This window comes from Larus michahellis, chromosome 3, assembly GCF_964199755.1.
Source record: "Larus michahellis chromosome 3, bLarMic1.1, whole genome shotgun sequence".
Classification (NCBI taxonomy): Eukaryota; Metazoa; Chordata; class Aves; order Charadriiformes; family Laridae; genus Larus; species Larus michahellis.
Genome location: NC_133898.1, coordinates 52,138,839 through 52,160,267, shown reverse-complemented (window position 1 = coordinate 52,160,267; position 21,429 = coordinate 52,138,839). Strand labels below are relative to the sequence as shown.

General features: G+C 39.7%; 2 protein-coding genes across 9 annotated transcripts in view; one reads left to right on the top strand and one right to left on the bottom strand.

The window, feature by feature from the left end:
* The window catches only part of ARV1 (ARV1 homolog, fatty acid homeostasis modulator), a 32,637-nt gene extending 20,306 nt beyond the window's left edge, over nt 1-12,331 (bottom strand). For 3 of the 4 annotated variants that reach the window (XR_012586161.1, XR_012586162.1, XM_074580166.1), the window contains exons 1-3: nt 12,182-12,331; nt 1,930-2,049; nt 149-302 (exon numbers count right to left, since the gene is read on the bottom strand). Coding sequence is in view for 1 of the 4 variants with exons in the window: in XM_074580166.1 (XP_074436267.1) it covers nt 149-302; nt 1,930-2,049; nt 12,182-12,280 (373 nt within the window). In the remaining 3 variants the exon portion in view is untranslated. The remainder of the gene's footprint in view (nt 1-148; nt 303-1,929; nt 2,050-12,181) is intronic. The other variant, XR_012586163.1, reaches the window with a different exon arrangement.
* Nucleotides 12,332-12,487: 156 nt separating this feature from the next.
* TTC13 (tetratricopeptide repeat domain 13) overlaps nt 12,488-21,429 on the top strand; it is a 41,549-nt gene continuing 32,607 nt past the window's right edge. For 3 of the 5 annotated variants that reach the window (XR_012586159.1, XM_074580156.1, XM_074580155.1), the window contains exons 1-3: nt 12,488-12,728; nt 16,645-16,739; nt 19,680-19,755. Coding sequence is in view for 2 of the 5 variants with exons in the window: in XM_074580156.1 (XP_074436257.1) it covers nt 12,524-12,728; nt 16,645-16,739; nt 19,680-19,755 (376 nt within the window). In the remaining 3 variants the exon portion in view is untranslated. The remainder of the gene's footprint in view (nt 12,729-16,644; nt 16,740-19,679; nt 19,756-21,429) is intronic. The other 2 variants (XM_074580158.1, XM_074580157.1) reach the window with 1 other exon arrangement.

Here is a 21,429-nt window from a genome sequence, read left to right as displayed (position 1 = left end):
AGAGTATGTGTATAATCGTTTAACCATACTGTGTTGGACATGACATCCATTGTGTACTCATTTGTGGAATATGGGCTTGTTGAAAGACTCATGAAGTTATTCAATGCTTGAAGAGTAGATAGTGACATGAACTAATCATTGATCTTACCTAAAGAAGCTATACCAAACATTCTATAAAAATCCCATTCCTTGGCATATCTGATTAAGTCATCAGGATCTGTATTTTGGCTTGAATCCTGTAGTTGCAACCACCTGAGATAAGCTTCACAGAGCAAACAAAATATGCAGAGCTTACCATGAATCTGGTAAATGAAAGAATAATAAAAGCATTAGTATGATATTGGTATTTAAAATACATTTCAACATCTCTACACAAACGTTTTTTTAGAAATACAAGCAAATTACTTTCATGGAGCCACTAGTTTAGCACATCATCCCTTTAAAATTAACATGATAGGCAAATTAGAGGGTGTAGAAAACTGCGTGAACAGTTCCATACAGAAGAAGGTATATAACTGTGGTTTCTAAAGCCTGCTCTATACTTTTTTTAAATCCAGGGAAGGCTTTTTCATTTAGGAATATAACAAAATTATGCCATAGCTATTACAATTATACTATCAAAAATTTCAGTTTAAGGGCAGCTGCTCTATTCAGTGAACTGGTTTAAATAGCCTTGTTTCTCTTTTTCCCTGGGACAATCTCCATTAGAAGAAACAGGTCATGTAGTTATACCAAAACCATTTCTTAGTTCAGATAAGGGTGAGGTACCAAAAATAAATGGAGCAATATAACCAAACAAAACTTAAAAATATCCTCTGAAGTGACTACAAAAACTATGCTGTGAGGGCCCATAGTTAGCATGTTTCCACATTAATCAGTCTATAAGCCAGTGTGTATGCTGGGTGAATTCTGTTTTTATACAGATGTAAATAAACCAATGCAACTTCTGTGCATGGATTCTGCTTTTCCCATTAGAGACTAGTTATGCCAATTGCACATACATGCACAGGCTAAGCCAGTTTAAAATTCAACTCAATTTCTTTGAATAAATGAAATTTCCACAGATGGAACAGTTCTTCCAGAAGCCTCACGGAAAACATCATTACCAGTCTCCAGAAGCATTGAATTAATTAAAAATCTGTAGACAGATTTATGCTTGAAAGATGAGGCGAGTATATTTATCTACATTGCTTAATACTGGACTGGCCAAGAGGTACCAACATGAACACAGCATGCACTTATGCCTGGGCATTTTGCTCTAGATTAGCTTCCCTCTCCTGGGAGATCAATCCTTAAAGTAAAAATATGCAATTCTGTCAGAAAAGCTGCACCTTTACACTCCAGCCTGGCGCAACTAAGGTGGCTACGTAACAATGTTTCATGTGAAAGCTACTATCTTTTGCTATAGTTTTGAGGGCATGGTTAATTAACTCAGGAAGAAACTCATGAGGAATTAGTACAGTAGGTTTAATTGGTATAGTATTGTTAATATGGTATGTTATGCTACTATAGCTCATTTCAGAGAGAATTGTTTCCAACAGAAATTTAATTTGGAAATTAATTTTAAATTAGATCTTTCTCTTCCACTATACTTTAGCACATCATCCTTTTAACATCAATTAACATGATAGGCAAATTAGAGGGTGTAGAAAACTGCAAGAACAGTTCCATACAGTTCCTTCTCTTCTCTTCTCTTTTAACGTGTAAGATGACTGCTGTATTTGCTGGCACAGTGGCATCACTACTGTGGAGACAGTAACTTTCTTAGTAACAGCTGGAGTTTGAGATTTCATGTGTTGCATTCATGATATAACTGGTAGAAGGGCAGGAGAACAGTCTCTAAAATTTTACAGCTATTACAATCAACTTACCAAACCGAAATATATCTTTAACCAAAAAAAGTCACAGGGTAGGGGCATAGCAACTTACATTTATCTTTGTATTGAAAAGAATGTGCCTGTATGCTTGTGCTTTACATAAAATAGCATTAATCAAGATGATAACAGGATCATACTCAATGTATTTGTCCACAGGTTTCTGGCAGGATTTCTGGAAGTCACAAAATAACAAGAATTAGGAAAAAAAAAAAAAGAAAGCAAGAGTTTATTAAACATTCCTCTAATCTTGACACAACTGCATGAATCCAAACTAGCTATTCAATTCTTATTAGTCTTTCCTTAATGTAATCTTTATTTTCAATAGGTTTTTAATCTATCGAGAAAAATTGCTTCCCCTCCCTTGACACACAGACTTCCCTTATAAAGACACATAAAGACACATTATCAATTTTTACACGCTTCAGATTAACACAGGTAATAAACTATGCAAGGATGTACTTAGTTATCACTTTGCACCCTACAGATGCAAAAAACCCAAACTATCTTCCCAAGACTCAAGAAATAGACCAGGATCATGTTACAGGTTAACTAATCATGGCTTGTCTGCTGGGTATTTTTGAAGGGTTTTCTTTGGGGAAAAAAAAATTAAAAAAAATTATTCTATCATTTCCTTCTTTTCAGAGATGCTTTACCCTCCTATCCTACTTTTTTCTTCCTTTCGAGAAGACAGTAAATGTTCTTTGCTGTTGCATTGTTCTTCTGTACTAGTAAATTGTCCAGATGTTTCAACTGATTTTCCATTATTGAACAAACACCAATATATTCAGAATACTGATAATGTAGTTTACACACACAGGTATAGCCAAAGAGTCAGAAGTTGCTACTCAACAGTGGTAAGACACTAGACCATTACTTCTCCAATACATCTGCTGGTTCCTGCTGCGCGTACTGGAGCACATTTCACCCAGACCACTGGGAACTGCTTGTCATCAGCCCCTTACTGACTTACCTGCATGGGTGACCACTCCTTGACTTGAGTTAAATGAGAAGGGCTAACAAAAGGCTGTTATACTAACTGTGAACAGGATGGTTAAATAACAGTCTTACAAGAGGCTCATCTAGCAGACCTAAAGGGGAAACAACTTCCAGCAGAGAGCGAGGAGCAGGAGCAGGTGATCAGAGCAACCCTTTCAGCTCAAACAAGTGCACTTGCAGAAGGGTGCTTGCCTGCAGGTCAACTTTCTCCTGCTAGGAACCGTCCAACCTGTTCTCAGCTAATCTCGCTCCCCCAGGCCTGCAGGTTAGCTGCCGCGTTCAGAGTACAACAGTCAGAGAAATAATCCCTCTTTCCATTTTAATGAGCGCAGAGCTGCGCACTGCCAGAAGAGAAATACATGCACACAGCTTTCTGAAATGCTGTAACGCTAAAAATGCAGCATTAGACAACATGCACCTAAAGACCAACTCCCCAGTAAGAATGAAAAGTTTTTTTCAATTTTATAGGGATTCCTTGTGTCCAAAATTAACTTTGCCTTGCTATTTACCAGAATTATTATTGGAAAATTTGAGACTGCAAAATTTCACTAGCAAATTGACTCAAAAGTCCAACATCCATATAAAGAAAAACATCCAAACAAATGCACAAGGTGAATAGAGTGTCTAAGGAATGTTGCTACTGCCAATAAGTGTTTCTTGGTCCAGCTCAAGAAAAAAACCCGACAAACTCATTTGCATTAGAAAAGTAAATACTGTGTATGAGAGTACACAAGTTAGAGGTAATGAATTCAAAAATTGAGTCAATTAACCATCAGTTTGATAGGTCTAAAATTAAAGTAAGCGAGATGGAAGAAAGGACATAATTAACAGAAGACCACAGCTACAGGATTTAATAGAGTGAAAAAGAAATTGCAACTATAATTAAAGGCAGTGTCTTGCTTCGTTTCTTTCTACAGGAAAATCATGAACAGATATTCTTATAGGTGGTAATTTACATATGTCAAATCTCTGGGTTGATGTAGCACAGGAAAATTACTTTTTTTTTATAGGCTTATTCACACAAGTCCTGGACAAGCACATATAAAAGAAGACTATTCTTGAACACGATGGGTGTCATGAAGGTTAGATGAAGGATATCCTACATACCTCAGGATTTATTATGCTCTCAAATTTTCCTAAAACAGAATATTTTTTGACCAGGGTCAAAAATCTTTCTGAGAAGAGTAAAGAATGATCTTTTCAAGTGGAGGGTCCCAACCAAACACTGATCAAAAAACTTGCAGTTAAGAGGTACTGAGAAATTTTCACTGACAGCTGACATGAATTCTAGACAATTGAAATATATATGACCAACTCTTCAGGCAAAACCAACAATACAGAAAATCTACTGCAGATATATAAGGAGATTGCTACAAATGAATACACAAATAGCGGTGCTACCCATAAGAATGGGTCTTCTGCTCCACAGCTTCTGGCAGCCACAACCAAATCTTTGCAGCTGTGAGAATGATGTTTAATTCTGTATTTCAGCATACCACCACCAAACACTTAAGAATCCTATTTATCTTGTGTTACATCAACAGCAAAAGAAAATGTGATGTATCACGAAAGAGCGGACATCTTTAAGGACTTTCCACACACAGACACATTCCTGTCTGCCTGTCTTCTAGAGCTGGATGAGAGCCCTATTCTTAATATACTTTCTTTCTATTTGAGTGTCAACTGTATGAAGGAAAAGTCCTCTGTTCTTACCCAGCCAGTAACCTAGCTAGCATGAGTTCATTCAAGACTTGTGAGACCTACAAACCACCTTACTGCAAAAGACTCGTGTGTGCACTGCCACAGGCTAATTGGACAAAATGAAGATGGCCCTTGCTATACCATGAAAAACATTACAGAATTAATAGACCCTCTAGGATGAAATTGTCTCCGTACCTGGCTTTTTTGTTATTTTTTCCAGCTGTAAGACTCAAATATCTGACACTGACCTTAAATGCCTAGGAAGTAAGGTTGAGATTACAGCCTGACTTCAGCAAAATCAGTGCAAGCAAGGGTTAATGAAGTTTAAGTACACATAGATTTAGGTAGATAGCTTTACATAGTTAAAGTGATATAACTTTATGGACATCAATTACCACCAGCACTTTCAGAGAAGATCAGTATAAGCAGCTCAGCTATGGAGACTGCTTGAATGCCTACTTTTAAGATTTTAGTCAGGCAGTTTAGAGAGAATACAATGTTGGTGCTCACACCTCATTCCCAATTGCAGTTCTGCACAGCTGTAGACAACAGCCTGTTCAGCATCACTAAAGAAGGCACATCTTTAACAAAACCAACCTTTTTCAATCTTCTTTGGGATTTCTCAAATAAATGCCTCAGTTATCATAACCAGTTCTAAAATGATAGAAAGAAATAACTGATTTCTCTATGTTTTTAACCATTTTTTAATTTCTTCCTTAAATATGTAACTGACATCAGAAATAACTGGTATCTTTCCCTGAAAAAAATAAACATTACTTTGATTAAAAGGTACTTTCAGATTACGTTGCAGAAGAGAAAGGTCAACCTTGACACCACAAATTCTATTTATGCCTCATCTTCTAATTTGGTAAATTTAAGGAAAATTACAAATGTTTGATACTGACATACAGAAGTCCAACAGATACAGTGCTCCCCTGAAAAAGGGTGTTGAATGTATTTCAAAATTCTAATTACTTTAAATGGATATTAGTTTGGGATTTGTTTGACTATTCAAATATTTAGGAATATTTGACTCTGCTTGTCTGTTTTTTACCAAAAAACCAAAAAAGCTTCCGTTTTCATAACTTAGAAATTTGCTTAGTTATCTGAAAAAATTTTTTTTAGAAAAATGAGCAAAGACAGCTTTAAGAAAAAGAAAGAAATCTTCAAAAGTTAGTACAGCCACGTTCTTTATAGTGTAGTGTATCAGATTCTATCTGATCAAAGCACTCCAAAACAGTTAGAGAAACTAACATATGTTTTAACATCTCAGTTGAATTAAATAAGACAAAAGAAGTACTGAAATGTTAATTCTGACTACATGTTTATCAGCCTTTTATAAAACACTACTCAAAAGACATACGTCTTCGTTGTTCATCAAAGATACTCAACTGCAAACACAGTTCACAAACATATGCCAAATACAATACAGTGTACAAATATTTGAGGAAATACCTACTGTCACTGAAGGGCAAAGTTCCTAGAGTATATGAACGTGACTTTTTTGGAGTGCTCTCTCCAACATTAAAACATAACTGAATTTTTAAGTAAAAGTATTTTGGGATGACGATGGTGAAGGGAAAAATGTTCTTGAAGACGACGACACAGGACACGAGAAAATAAAAATACACATTGAATAACCAAGCTTTATCCTGAACTAAAAATACCATGAAAACCACACCAGGAGTATGTTTGCAAATCTCTAGACTTTAGAAACACCAATGAAACAGTCTCATTTCAGCATTCCTTTCTCCATCTCCAGGGTTTGGAGTTTGGCAAAATTAAGCTACAATTTTTTTTGCTAGACTACATATACAGCAAATTTTAACAACATTTACGTAGCTTCAACATGAACATAGGTCCATTTGCATGGGCTCGTAGGGCAAACTAACACAGACCCATCCTCTTGCGAGAGCGCCCTTAATCCCAGTTGCACCCTTAAACAATAAAATGTAATTAGCTGTGCTGCTTTCAGGAATGGGTTCTTTATTAGGGATGCGGCTAAGTGTCATAATAACCTGAAAAACAAGACAACCCAGTTTCAGATGCATTCCATTTCAGAAAATTGAAAAAAAAAATATTGGTTTATCATTTTTTGCTACATGATGTGTTTTGCAGTAGTGAGTTGGCCTTTAGATTGAGTTACATAAATAAGAAAAATAATATATTTTGTTTTCCAGGATGATCTTTGTACTCTTGACAGATTCTTTACCTTACCACATAAATGCTTTGCATTCAGAGCACTTACAGTCTCTCTGCCTTGCTGCAATAAAAGAGCTTTTCAATTATTTTTTAATTGCAGAAAAGCTAAATGAAGTGTGCAATGCTCAGGCAATTTGGCTTTCTTATTACAAAACACAAGGGGGATCCTGACTGAGCTCTACACATTGCAATGAATAATTTCTTTCCCTTTGTTGGGATCTGGAACAATTAACATTTTTAAGCTCTATTTTTAAACACAACAACATACATGTAATTTAAACCCAAATTTTAAAAAAAATTGCATATTTTTCCTTCTATTTTTGAACAAGTCAAGTTTGCCAATTTCCTTTTATATTCATTGCACCTTGACTGCAGAATTTATTCCAGGTTAGCTGAATGTGGATTTAGTTCAACTATTGCATTAATACTATAGTGGCAATATTATCTGAACAGTATTTTTTGTTACTTTTGTTAATGGTTGGTTCTTAATATAGTCAGTGAAGATTTGTTGCATTATTTACAGATCATTTAAGTATTAAGGATCTGAAAATAATTAACAAACATCTCCTCTATAAAGAACCACCTAGGCTTACTTTCACCATCACTTCTGGTTTGGAATAGGGAAAACATCAGCACATACACAGCCTAGGACTAAAACCAGACCCACGAGTTGCAAAGCGACCACCAAAAGTCACCTTGTTGGAGGCAAGCCTAACATGCCTGCAGATCCCACCACCACCCCCCCGTTGTCACGCTGAAGAGAAAGAATCTTGAACAGGTCTCCCTGAGGAGGTGAGCTTCCTCAGAATTTTCTTAGCTGTTTTTAAGTACCTTTAAATTCTTTTTAAGGAGCAATAATCCACCTGTCTCTTGTAATGGCACTTGCACAGCAAAATATACGCAGGATGAGAAAAAGGATCATTCACTAAATGCAAATCTCGAGCAAGAAGGAATGCGCAATACCAGAAGTCCGGGCTAGGCTTCTGCTGAACTGACCTTGATTAAACAAAACAGATTAAAAATAAGTTACAAAACTTGAAGAATTGTGTCAGTTAGCCATGTTGCAGAGCTCTTAACAAAAGACGTGACCTTTCCATACCAAGTTTCATAGTACTGTGTGGACTTCTATGCTTGATAGAAGGTTTCTTTAGTTTCTTCAGTATCTGTTGCAAATTTATTTCCAGAGTGGATGGTAACACTTGTGAGGTCTTTAATGCTTGACCACATTAAAATTACAATATGGAGCTCAAATAAACTTTTAGTTATCTTAAGAGCAGTAACAAATGCTGCAGGAACTAAACTAAAGCAACACCGTGAATATTAGGCTGAGTTTCCAAAACTGTACTCTAATGTTGTGGGCTGGACACAGATGTTCCCTAATGGAAGCTTTTGTACTTGCCTCTGGAGAAAATCCATTCTTCTCTTCAACAGATAAATAACAGAATACAAAATCATGGTATTCTTTTTAGGCATTGAAATTTAAGTCTTCCACCTGAAAAGCATGTGCAGATCAGATTAAACACATCCCAAAAATAAATGCAGAAGATGCTGGCAGAAGAATTTAGCTTCTTCAACCTCGAGGTGATGTTCCAAAAGGTGTTAATGACAGGAACATCCTGAGAATGGCAAAAACCTTTTAGATGCAGATTTATTAATTTATCAAGGATAACTTTAAACTAGGGTTGGGGCAAGTCTGTAGGTCAGTATAAAACAGTGATGATCTTGGCAACGTTCTTCTTGTTCCTAATTTTCTGGGGCCCTTTATATTACATATCATATGGAATAAATGTTGGGTTGTTCGTTTTTTTTCTTAATGTCCCAGTATTTTCATGTACTACTTGAAAATGTGAATGAAACACAAGCATCCCAAAGCTTTTTAACAAAAAAATTATCTAGATAATGTCCACTGGCCTCACTTTGGCCAATCTTTCTATGTTCTTTTCACTTTTTCTCTCTTGAGCTACAATGGAGTGCAGTACTCAATGCTCTAATTCCACAAAGACAGATGAAAACTGTTCTCAGGCTGGGTGATAACACCTTCTAATCTCACCTCAATATTCCAAGTTTTTCTTAAATACCTTCACCTTTTCTTAAGTTTTTAGAAGCCCCACCTGATAGAAAGGATGTTTCATACTGGTAAGCGGGATCGTCATATTTTCTGAAGTGAAGAAGACTCCTAACCTATCATTATTTTCAGGTTAAGATGATTCATAACACTGACAAACTCATTATAATGCTGCTCATGAAATTTTATGAAGGGTATCAAATGACATTCTGTACTTGACTATTTTTTGTTGTCAATAGCGTGATGCTGACCAACTTTTCAGGTCTCTGGCCAGAGCACAGCATTGCCTGCATGGAGCAGAATGCCTGCAGAGGGTTAGTGCAGTGACAAAACCATCCTTCCAGTTTAAAAGTAAACCAAGAATTGCTCTGTTAGAAACCATGAGGTCTTGGTAGATGGAGACCATAGCAGTGCTTTCCTGCAATAGGCAGATAAAGCTGAATTCACATCAGTTCAATTGAAGGAATCTTTTGATCTTGGCAGTCTTCTAACATTCTTGTCTCTGCTTTACAAACTGTGAGCTAACGTGTTTCTTACTAACATGCTTTGTATTGTCTGTTCCTCATGTGGACCGCTCCTACTCTCAGCACTTCCTGGGTGGCCAGAAATGGAGAGAAAGGCTTAGGGATGATAGGACATGCACCATGTAAGAGCAACTACGACTAAGGCTGCAACTGAAGCATGACAACCCACAACATAGAGACTGGAAACAGACTGATAGGAGTAAGTGAAAAACGGTATTAATCTGGACCTGCATGCATGAAGAAAGGTGGACAGAATTCCAATTTGCTAGGAACATGTGATTCTTTGCTCTTTCTTTTACTCTGTCCTTTACTCTTTATGCAAGAGTTTGGCGTTAGTGATAAACACAGCAATGGGGACTTAAGTCTTTCATTCTACATGGGATGCCACAGCTCTGGAAGATCAAACTCTTCAGTCCTCAAATGGTTAAACACTAAGAGGAACGGGTGCCATCTACTGGCTCCCAGTTTGCCTTAGAGATTATCATAGCCAAATTAATCACCATAATTGATGACCTGGGTTTACAAGATGTGCTAAATCTTACGTGATATGGCTTCAGGCATAAGCTTTATACTTGTCCTTTTGTATCCAACTTGTCCTTGATTTCAAAGATGAGTTTGAAGCTCCACATGAAAGAGCTCCAACGAAAACCATTTGCATTCGTATCATTTACCAATGACAAATTTTGACTACGTGATTTGACTATCAATGATTTGATGTAGTTCATATCCACTACTAAACATGCTACATTATAGTAACAGAAAAAAGCAGATAAAAATAAATTTTTCCTTGCAGTGTACGTGTCTAAAGCCAGCAGCAATCAATATCTATTACTTTGTTTGTCTTTTACCTAAGAAAACTGCTGATCTCTCCAGTTTTTGAAGTATTTGCAGAGATTTTTGTCTAAATTTTCAGCTGGTTTATACTCTACAGCAACAAGCTATTTTAACTGACAGCTGGGCTGGGAAAAGAAAAGGATGTGAATCAGCTCTTTCTAATATCATCAGTAATTTGTACATATCTTGTTTTCACAGCCTCTTGTTGACAACAGAAGCTGAGACCTAACGTGTACATCTTTCAGCTTGAGCTAACCACTATTTCCCCAAATATAAACTGGCCACAGACCACTATGAACTGGTTGCATATGATCTCTATTTTTGATCTAAGAAATGCTTGAATGACTCAAAGTTATAAAGCCGTAAAGGAATTCATCACAGGTTTCATACAATGCTTTCTGGTCATCTGTTATGTTTATAGCTTCATGGTTAGTAAATTAACCCGTCTTCTATCACCATTCTCAAAATGCCAAGGGCTACAAAACTGTGGGAAACAACCACAATGGAAGTTGGAATGGTACACAACTAATTCCTTACAAAATACAAAATATCCAACAATTGGTTCAAGCACAAGGTTTCCCAATTTTTTAAGGAGAAGACGGGATGTTGTGAAACACAATCACAGATAAGATCAAAGGCTTAGTCAAGATGTATTTCCAGATGCCACCATTCCAAAATTCTGTTTTTTCTCCCTATGCTGAAATATAGCGTGCTAAGTGATCCAATTTTTTTTTTACACTATAAAAAAGAACAATGTCAAAACTAACCACTGGAGACAAGTCTACATAAACCGTATCAAAACCTGAAAACAGTAATTTAGAAATAATTGAAAACACTGCTTAGAAAAGTAATTTTTTTTTTTACTGTGGCTGTGAAATCTCCAGGAAAATGTAGGAGACACTAAAAGAGAAGAGAGTTATTTCAACATTATGAAAACACTATGGAAAAAAAATGAACTCTGTGAGAGGCAAAGTGGGAAGGGAACAGCCTAGAACGTGCCAGTACCATTTTGTAAAGTACAACCACTGGGTAAGTAATACAGAAGTACTTGCATGCACACAGATTCATTATAAAATCATAGAATGGTTTAGGTTGGAAGGGACCAACTTCCTGATATCTAACCGAAATCTACGCTCTTTCAGTTTGAAGCCATTACCCCTTGTCATGTCACTACATGCCCTTGTAAAAAGGTCCGTCTCGAGCTTTCTTGTAGGCCCCTTTAGGTACTGGAAGGCCACTATAAGGTCTCCCCAGAGCCTTGCCTTCTCCAGGCTGAACAACCCCAACTCTCTCAGCCTGTCCTCATAGGAGAGGTGCTCTAACCCTCTGATCATCTTTGTAGCCCTCATCTGGAATTGAATAATCATCAGTGAAAACCTGACATTTAGATATCATGAAGACATTTTTCACTGTGAGGGCGGTGAGGCACTGGAACATGTTGCCCAGGGAAGTTGTGGGTGCCCCATCCCTGGAAGTGTTCAAGGCCAGGCTGGATGGGGCTTTGAGCAGCCTGGTCTAGTGGGAGGTGTCCCTGCCCATGGCAGGGGGGTTGGAACTAGATGGTCTTCAAGGTCCCTGCCAACTCTAACCACTCTATGATGATTTTACGATTTAGGTCCAACCGTTTCTCAACTGCACTTAAGTTGCCCAACCACGGCGCCGCGCCCAGATCTGCCTGTCAGCGAGGGAAAGACACGCAGCGCAGGGACAGGCCCGTTGCCGCAGGGCCCCGTACAGGGGCGCATCAAGGCCAGCCAGGAGAGCGCTGCCAGGCAGCTGCCCTCGGGGAACCGGGGAGAGATGGCGGCGGGAAGGACGGCCAACGGCGCCAACGGCGCCAACGGGCCAACCGACACCCGGGCGGGCCGCGGAGGGGCGGGAACGCCGCCACGTGCCAACGCCGCCGCCGCCGCCTGCTGACGTCGAAGCCTGCCGCTTGCACCCCTCCCCTCCGGCCTCCCCCGCCCACTACCCGGACTCACGCAGATGGAGATGCGGAGCACCCCGCGCTGGTAATCCCTGTACAGCTCCGCCGCCTCCCGGTTGCACTCGATGCAGCGGTAGGCGCCGAGCGCCGCCATGGCACGCGAGAGCACGCCCCGGCCTGTCAAGGCTTCAAACTGCCTCGCTTCCGCCTTGGGGGGGGCGGGGCCGCGCCGCGGTGCATTCAGGGAGTTGTGGTTTTCTGGCGCCTCCGCCGCGGCGTTGGTCATGCGGCCGCGGAACTCCATGTCCCAGGAGGCAGCGCAGCGGCACCTCCTCTCCCTGCCGGTCCCGTGGGAGGGGCGGTGGGGCGCCCTCCGGCCCAGGCGGCGGCGGTGCGCATGCGCTCTGGGAAGATGGCACCTGCCGGCGGCTGCGGGTCCGTGAGGGGGCTGTGGGTGCCGCTGGCCGTGCTGGCCTTGGCCCAGGCTGCTCTGGCCCTGACTGAGCAGTACCCGGCCTTGTCCTTGCTGAAGCAGCGCCAGGGCCCGGCGGGGGGCTGCGCCTCGGCTGGGGAGTGGGCCGAGCAGTACTCGGCCGAGAGTGGTGAGTCGGGGGTTGCTGCCATGGTGACCGGCCCCAGCCCCGCCGTGGGGCGGCGGGGCCGTTCCTTCGGCGGAGCCCTGAGGCCGGGAGTGGGCGCCCCCTCCCTTCGTCCCTGGGGAGGGGGGCGGGGGCGGGAGAGGGAAGGGCGGCTGGGTCTCGCCTCCCGCTGAGGTGCGGCGGGTGGTCGAGGGGGCGCTGGCCCGGGCCGGTGCGGGGGGCCGGCGGCTGGACTGCAGGCCTTGCTGCTGTTCAGCTGACTCACACCGAGGCGTCTGGTGTGTGTGAGCCGCGCCCCCGAGCAGCCTTGTGCCGCCGTGCTGTGCCGGGCAGGGACGGCCGCGGTGGCACCGAGCCGGGGAGAAGGTCTCGCCCCTTGAGCGGGTGAGCCATCAGGCCTGTACTGTTAAGCAGAAGGAGTCCTGTTGTCCCACTCACCGATCTGCCCAGTCTAGCTCCTGGACTCTGTGCGCTTTTTAATCCCTGCACTCAGTAGTAGACAGACTCCCCAATGCTTTGTGCTCCTGTTGCATCCAGCTCTGGAGGCCCCACCGTAAGAAGGACACCGACCTGTTGGAGCGGCTCCAGAGGGCCATGAAGATGATCAGAGGGCTGGAGCACTTCTCCTATGAAGACAGGCTGAGAGAGTTGGGGTTGTTCATCCTGGAGAAAAGAGGGCTCCAGGAAGACCTTACAGCATCTTTCTAGTATCTGAAGGGGACCTACAAGAAAGCTGGAGAGGGACATCTTACAAGGGCATGTACTGATAGGACGAGGGGTAATGGCTTCAAACTGGGAGAGGGTAGATCTAGATTAGATATTAGGAAGAAGTTTTTCATTATGAGGGTGGTGAGGCACTGGAACAGGTTGTCCAGGGAAGTTGAGAATGCCCCATCCCTGGAAGTGTTCAAGGCCAGGCTGGATGGGGCTTTGAGCAACCTGGTCTAGCAGGAGGTGTCCCTGCCCACTGCAGGGGCGTTGGAACTCGATGATATCTAAGGTCCCTTCCAACCTAAACAATTCTATGATTCTGTGGTATTTAGTTGAATATGTCTTGATTTATTTCCAGCTACAGTTGGAAATAAACCCAGGTGAACTGGGTGCTCTTCTTTACGAGTGCCAAGTTCAGGTAGCAGATCTGGTCTTTTTCAAGTTAATTCATGGCTTGTATCACAGGCACAGTTAAAAATTTTTATGTGCTTAAGTATCAGCTGCATCAGGATCATGGGACTTAAGTAATCTGTTATGATGTTTGATCATGAGCATAGCATGAGTGTGCTATACGAAAATGCTAGCCTGAATCACAATGTACATGTAATACAGATGAAGAAAAAGGTTTTATCAATTAAATGCAATATAGACACTCAATTATTTATATGAGAATAACCAGTGTTGTGGTATGACTGCTTAGCTGTCTGCAATGTTTTTCACTCTTATTTTTTTCACTCTTATTTCATAAAGTCTGTGCTCATATCAACAACTGTTGTGGTCCCCAAGGACAATATACAGTTAGAATAATCCACTCAAATTTCTAGAAATACCTTGTTATGAGTTTCCCACATCTGCTTTTCTTTTCCTCTGCATGTGGGCTTTTGTCATCACAGCTTAAAGTTCTTTGGTTAGTTTTTATCTATATCAGCTGTGTTAAGTAGGTATTTTACATCAGCTGCCTTTTCTTGGTGGGGGGGAGGGGAGGGCTGCTACAGATCATGAAAGTTATCATAGGTGACCATTGCTCCAAATCATTTAAGCTTAAGCATAAAACCAAAAAAACTTTCCCCCAGTGTTGAGATAAAATCTGTATGCCATATAAGTTAATAAATGGCAAAGCATGTAATTACATCTCTTATGTTACTAGCACATGAATGATTGACTTGGGATACTCCTTCAGAGGTATATTTGGAAGATTAGATTTTGATTTAGTGGTGGGTATTGTTTTAAAGAGACCAGTGTAACTAGGATTAATATAAGGAATTCTGCTTACATCATCAGGTACCTCAGGTACTTCGCATGCACTGACAATAAGGTAGCCTTTAATTACAGAACAGCATACTTACCACGAAATAGCTCTATACCGGTTCACTCCTTGCTATTTAAATCCTGTGGCTAAATAAATTTCCAGTTGAAAAATTCCCTTAAGCTCTCAGTCTTTGTTTTAGTACAACTTTCCCAGAAGCTGAGAATCTTTTTGTCTCAAATAGTTTCTCTTGCAGCCTACTACAAGCTCCAGGGTAATTTCTCTGGTTGGTGTTTCTACTTGTTCGTGAGGCAGTGTGGTACAAGTTTAACTGTATCCAACTTGTAGACAAAGGCAGATCCATTCTTGCCCATGAATAAAGCAGTTTGTTGCCCCAAGAATTGCAGTATTTGATGGGTCCTTCCCCGCTGTAGCTTGTAACAGATAGACTGTTCTTATTCCCTGCCACCTTATTAAAAAATTCTTTCACTAAATTCTTGCTGTTATGCAGAAAATTATTCTGGAGGTAGGCCCTGCCTGTACCTCTTTGTTTGTGAAGCAAAAATTGCTCAGTGAGTCCACTGCGATGGCTCTTAATGGTCACTCGCTTACGAGCACCAATGTAGAACAAGTACTGTGTTAATAATGCTGCCATAGCACAGGAGGGTTTGGTCAACATCAAAAACAAAGGGCAGTGTTGAAACCTTTTACTGTCAATGCTTTTTCTGGAAACCATGGGTGGTGAGCCACTGTGCTTACTGGACTTCCTGACTTTAAACTTTGACCTTCTGCTTTTCACCACTCTTGCTTCTGTTGTAAAACTTCTCCCACCAGTTATCATTTATGGTTCAACTTAGTTCCAAGTTCCTATTTACAGGGAATTATTTTAGATGTTGTTTCGACTTCTCTTTATAGGAAGACTTTCTTTTTCTCTTGTAGCACTGTACTTGTGAGAAATGGGGAGTTAACTAACTGCAACCCTTATGTAATCAAAATATAAGAATAGCACTGTCTATAAAAGTAAATTAGAAACACATGCTGCCCCCCAGTCTTTAAAATTAAGCATCAAGCTTATATTTACAAACGTTAGGGGAGATGATAAAACTTGGTATTTGTCACATGGAATCAAAGAGATAATACTGTTTACTTGTTCTTTCTTGTTTGCTCTTGAAATATTTCAAGTTAATAGAAACTTTAAGATCTGGAGATTTAAAAGCTAGCAATTCCCTTGCAATAGTAGTTAAAGCACCGTGTAGGTGAAGTAGTGACTTGTAGAGTCTATCAATCTGGAGGGTTTTATTGATTGTTATTTGTTTCCTTTTTTTAAACTTTTTCTCTGCTATGCCAACAAGCTGTGTTTTGACTTTTCATAGGTTTGAATTAACCTTATACTTTTTGTAATGTGCTTCCTAGTAATATACCTGTGAGGACCTTTATATATATTCAGTCAGTTACGGTTTATTATTCTGTCTGTTTTTTACTGTCTTCATATGTCTGTTTCCTTCATACCAGCTGTCTCCCTACCTCTGTATGGTCCATTCCATTTAACTTCCTCTCTGGGATTGAACTGATAATTTGGTCTTTAATTTCTTGGGCCAAAGAACAGAATCATAACGCTAAATGGGGATATGTCTATCCCAAACTTTTCTTATTTGCTTCCAGCTTCCTCCCTTTTTATCACCCCTTCAACCTCCCCCTCCCCCGCCATGTATTTTTAGCTGAAAGTATAAGTGGATATGGTAATAAAACTAATTAAATAAAAGCAGTCATGTCAATTATTGCTTCCCTGGCTGTGTGGATGTAGTGCTGCGTGCAGAAAGCACTTCATGAAAGTTCTGCCCTGTCGAGTGCCCAATGGGAAAGCTGTTCAGATGAACATGAGGAAACGTGAGATGTGATAATAGAACATACATGTAACTCTTTGAGTTCCTAAAGCTATTTTCTCTCTTTTTTTTTCCCCAGATTCATCATTTTTGCACTTCCGTGAATCAGATTGTGACATAGGAGGGTCTTCATCTTGTGAATCTGTGCTTTCTCTCAACACAGAAAAAATTTTGGTATGCTATCAAGAATATAATGTCCAAACCAATTTTAATAGATTGTTGAAGTCACAGATCACTTTAGCTACATAACCAGTTAGAATGAAGTTCAGGCAAATAACTACAAATAGAGTCTAGTAATCAGTAGGCATAGGTCCCCAAAAGGCTTCAGTATGAATGAACTCAAGTTGCTCATGAAAATATGACGTCCTAGTACTCATCATTAGTCTCTAAGGCTGTCAGCAGTTTCAACTAATTGAAGCTGATGTTTCCACTGAAGGCTAACCTTCACCTAGATTAGTCTAACAATTAATTTTTTATTTTCAGGGGTGCAGGGGCTATGGCTATGGAAAGGTCTGTTAGTTTTTAACCCAGATTAACTACCTAAGGAGGCTTACCACAAAATGCATGTAAGAGTAGGACTGATAACTTGCACTTGCTACAGAAATAACATTGTGCACAGATGACAGAGTTAGAAGCTTCATGCCATATTTCAGTAAATGTAATACAGACATGGTATGTGGAGAATATACTAATGAAAGAAGAGTATCTCTTGGTAGAGAGACTTCAAGAGGATTATTTTGGAATTTGGGTTTTCCTGCAACACTACTGTTAACCTATTGATCTTGAACAAATAAAATCTTCAGTCTACATCAGAACACAGGTTTGATGTTACTTGTCAGTTGAGTAGAGTCACAGATATTGAAAATCTTTAAATAATTCCCATGTGAGTATACAAAGAAGCCTTGGCAAATTTGTAGGAATTATTTGCTATGGGGGAGCGTGGAAACAGTATTCTAATTTGAAGCAACTTCTCTGAAGGTGGCATTTGGAAATAAAACTGCTGCAAATCCACCAAGTCAATTATTTAACTTAAATATTCTCCTTAGACATTACTTCACCAGATAAAGATCACATCTTCTGTCTAGTCTACTCTAGCGGTACCAGCAATTCTTTCTAAGGCTATGAAATATATATTTGTTAGAAATCTCCCTGTTTCAAAAAAAAAATTGTTTTGAAGAGAACAACAATTCAACCTATTGGGAGCTGTTGCTGTGATGAAAATTCTTCTCTCATTTCTTGAAGGCAGAATGACTTGCAATTTTTTGTGTATAGAGCTGCAGGATATTTAACTTACAACTGGATTCAGAATTTGTTGAAGAAGTATGAATCGCCTTCCTCCCCCACCCCAAGAACCAAACACTATTCTGTTGTTTTGTGATAACAAAAGAGACGAGGTGGATGAGGGTGGGGGAAACTTTGTGGTACTTCTCTTGCTGAGTGTCACATGCAGCTCTGTAATTCATAGGATATTAATGTAATGCCAGATTCTTTTGATTGTAGCTTATTCTCCAGTACCCAGCATGGAATCTTCCTATATCATATCTTTTGTCCGCAGGCAAAGTGTAGGCCTTTTTTTGTAAATCCACCAAGGAAGAGGCTGTACTTTAGTAAAAGTGATTTTTTTTTTTTTTTCTAATGTTAATACAATTATAGAAGAATAACATTTTGCGGAGTTAAATATTGAAGGTCACTTTCTGAAGTAGGTTTTCTGGAAATTACCTGAAGGCCATTGGCGATATAAAAAGGTTGTGTTTGGAGGTGTGTGATTTGTAAATATGTATGGTCTGCAACGTAGATTTAGTTTTCTCATCGGCATACTTGTTGAACCCTACTCTTGTGCTGTTTTTAATGCTTTTTTTTCTATGAGGAAAAGAACTTTTCCATTCTCTTACTGTAGGTGCAGCAGTAGGTGGAATAATAATTCTCAGAACCTTATAGCGTAATGTAGAGTTCATACATGATCTCTAATTTCAGTAAAAACAAGGCTTGTAAAATCCAATTTGCTAATCGTTCATACCCTCCAAAATAATCAAGTTTTTAGAGCAGACTGGACTTTCCTCTCATTCCCAAGATTATTATGTGAACAGGGTAGAAACTGTGCAATGGGATTTGGCCAGTTACTTTTGCACTTTGTAGATCATTAAAATCTCTGTGTCATGGACACATGTAATGAGGTTACCTTTGATTGAAGAAGCCAAAAAAAGTGGAAGGGAGGAGGACAAAGTGCAGTCCTCTCAGTAGAGAAAATAATGAGTTAAATATGTTCTCTGAAGTTTAAGGTGTTTACCTGTCTTCTCTGAAGTTAAAGATGTACATATGAGCTGTTAAGCTGAAAGAAGAGAACTGAGAGAAGTTATTTTTTCCCCTTCTTGCTTCCTAAAACAGTTTGGAAGACCTATTGATTAAATGAGAATTTTGTATTTTCATGACATAAACTGCTCTGGTAGGCTTACATCTGTCTATGGAAAATACTTGTGAAAATGAACAGAGTAGAGTATTTCTATATTTCTGAGGGGTTGTCTTTGGCAGTTTTTTTTTCTTTAGGCACATTATTTGGGGAACAGAAATCTTAGATGAGGTTCAGCTGGCTGAACAAAGTCTGTAACTGATAGAAAGTTATTGTTAAAATACTTCTTACTTTAGAATGGCACTGTTAAGTTAAACTTGTTTTTGTTGCTGAAGCGATACTCTTTTGAGCGTGTCATTTTCAGTGTTCTACTCTTCTGTAGTACCCTTGCCTTTGCAGGAGATGAAGGAATAATCAATGGGGTAAAGAGTATAAACTTTCCTATGGAGTGGCACGTAGTTCTGAAACTTCATGTTAAGCAGATGTAATGTAGAAACATCGGCCACTGGTAAACTGCTGACGATGTCCTTTCATCTGAGAGGTTTGGTTAGCCTTATGCTAGAGAGGATAACAGCAGCACCTGACTAAAGAGCAGTTTTTATCCCTGTGGAAGACTAGGAATTAATTTGTTTTCAGTTATTTTAAAGGAAATGCACTAGTCTTAACTTCTTGATTTAAGGCGTTCTCTTAAGAATTTAAGACACAAGGTTTCTATTGAATTCTTTATTGTTGTTTGCTGAACACTTAAAAAACATGATGTTTTACAGAGTCAAGCGAAGTTACTTGCAGAGCAAAAACGATTTCCATTTGCTACTGATAATGACAACACAAATGAAGAATTGGGTAAGATGCCTTATATAAGGTTTGTGCAGGTGAATTACGTGCTAATTATTAGCACTGAATGTCTTGAAACTAAACCGGTGACTCCTTAGTGATACACTCATTTTAAAGTGATCCTAATAAGCCTGAAAATACAGTGAGTTTTCTCTGGTCTTGCATATATGTATCTCTCTTCCTAAAAATCTTTTCTGCTTTGCTCACTAGAATTCTTCACCGTGTCTGCTTAAGCAGGTGTTCAAAAAGCATTTTGATTAAATCCTGTTAAGCAATCTCAGGTACTTCCTGCTTGCCTTTTTCTGTCATTGTTGATGACTAAATGGAATATGCTTTCCATCAAGCATAGATCTTGCCCCCCTTCCCCCCTCCAGCTCTTCCCAGCAACACTTATAGGCAGCAGGAGGACTTTCTGAATTGTGTCCTTAGGGAGGCTGCTACTTGATGTTTTTTCAAAGCACACTAATCACAGAAAATGGAGGCATTTCAAATAAAGCAACAGGAAATACTTTTCTCAAAAGACTTGAGGAATGATTACTTGCGCTGCTTCTCCAAACTGATATCCTCTGTAGGAAGTAGAGGTATTATGAGGCGGCAAAGAGATTGTTGAGGATGTATGTCAAGGAAGGCAGCAGACTGTCTTTTATATAAGAGCAAAGGGAGACTTTCCTCATAAGTTGTCTCATGAAATTAAAGCAATTGAGTAGTTTTTTGTTGACATAATTTCTGCCTTCACAGACTTATCCAGGAAAACTTTGGGACGTAATCTTTTCTCATATTCCTAGCATACCTGTGTTCATAGAATCTTGCAGGGAATACCGAACTTCCATCCAGCAGAAAATATTTGAGGCTTTTAGTATCTGCTCTGTAGACTTGGAAGACTATGCCAGAAGGTTCCCATCCTCGTGTTTGGCCTGTAGGCTGACACCTACCTACCCACTTTATTTCAAGCATGTCACGGTGTGAGGAGCCTGAGTCCTTGTTTGTGCGTGTTACTTTTAACTGTTCTGAGGAAAAGTGGTGTGAAATGTATGGGGCATTGTGAAGCGATGTTGGTACCCAAATGCTTGAGATAATGGACCATTGTTAACCCTTAGATTTTTCATAATAAAGTACTTGTATTTTTGTAGTATTTAATTAAAGATGAAAAGAATAATTGAAGAGATAAAATTTAAAAGCAGCTGATACTGTATCAGCTACTAGCTGCCAATCACTTGCCACAATTTTACAGACATAGTCTATGACCTGTGTTTTGCCCGGAGTCTTGGATAAATAAAATAAACTCGTTATCAGCAAGACAATGAGTCTTCATTATTTTACTTCCCCCCCTTTTTATTTAATGCAGTCATGGTTGAGTTGATTTTATTTTACGTGACAACTGTTCTGTGTTCTGGGCTTGGAACCGTAAAGATGATACTAAGATCTGTGTAGTCTTGGAGGAGAATGAAGTGAGGAAAATTCAAGAGCTCTTCAACCTGTCCTTCACTCTACCAATTTTCTTTCCTTTTTTGGCAATGCTATGTATCTGTAGCAACTGAAGCTGCTTATGTATTGAGGAAAAAGCTTATATTGTACACAAGTACTTCCTCTGCATAATACAAATGCTCCAAGAATGAGGCAAGCTCTGGATTAAATACATTTCTTATTTCTTTTTCATTTAACTTTTTTCTGCCTTTAATGAAC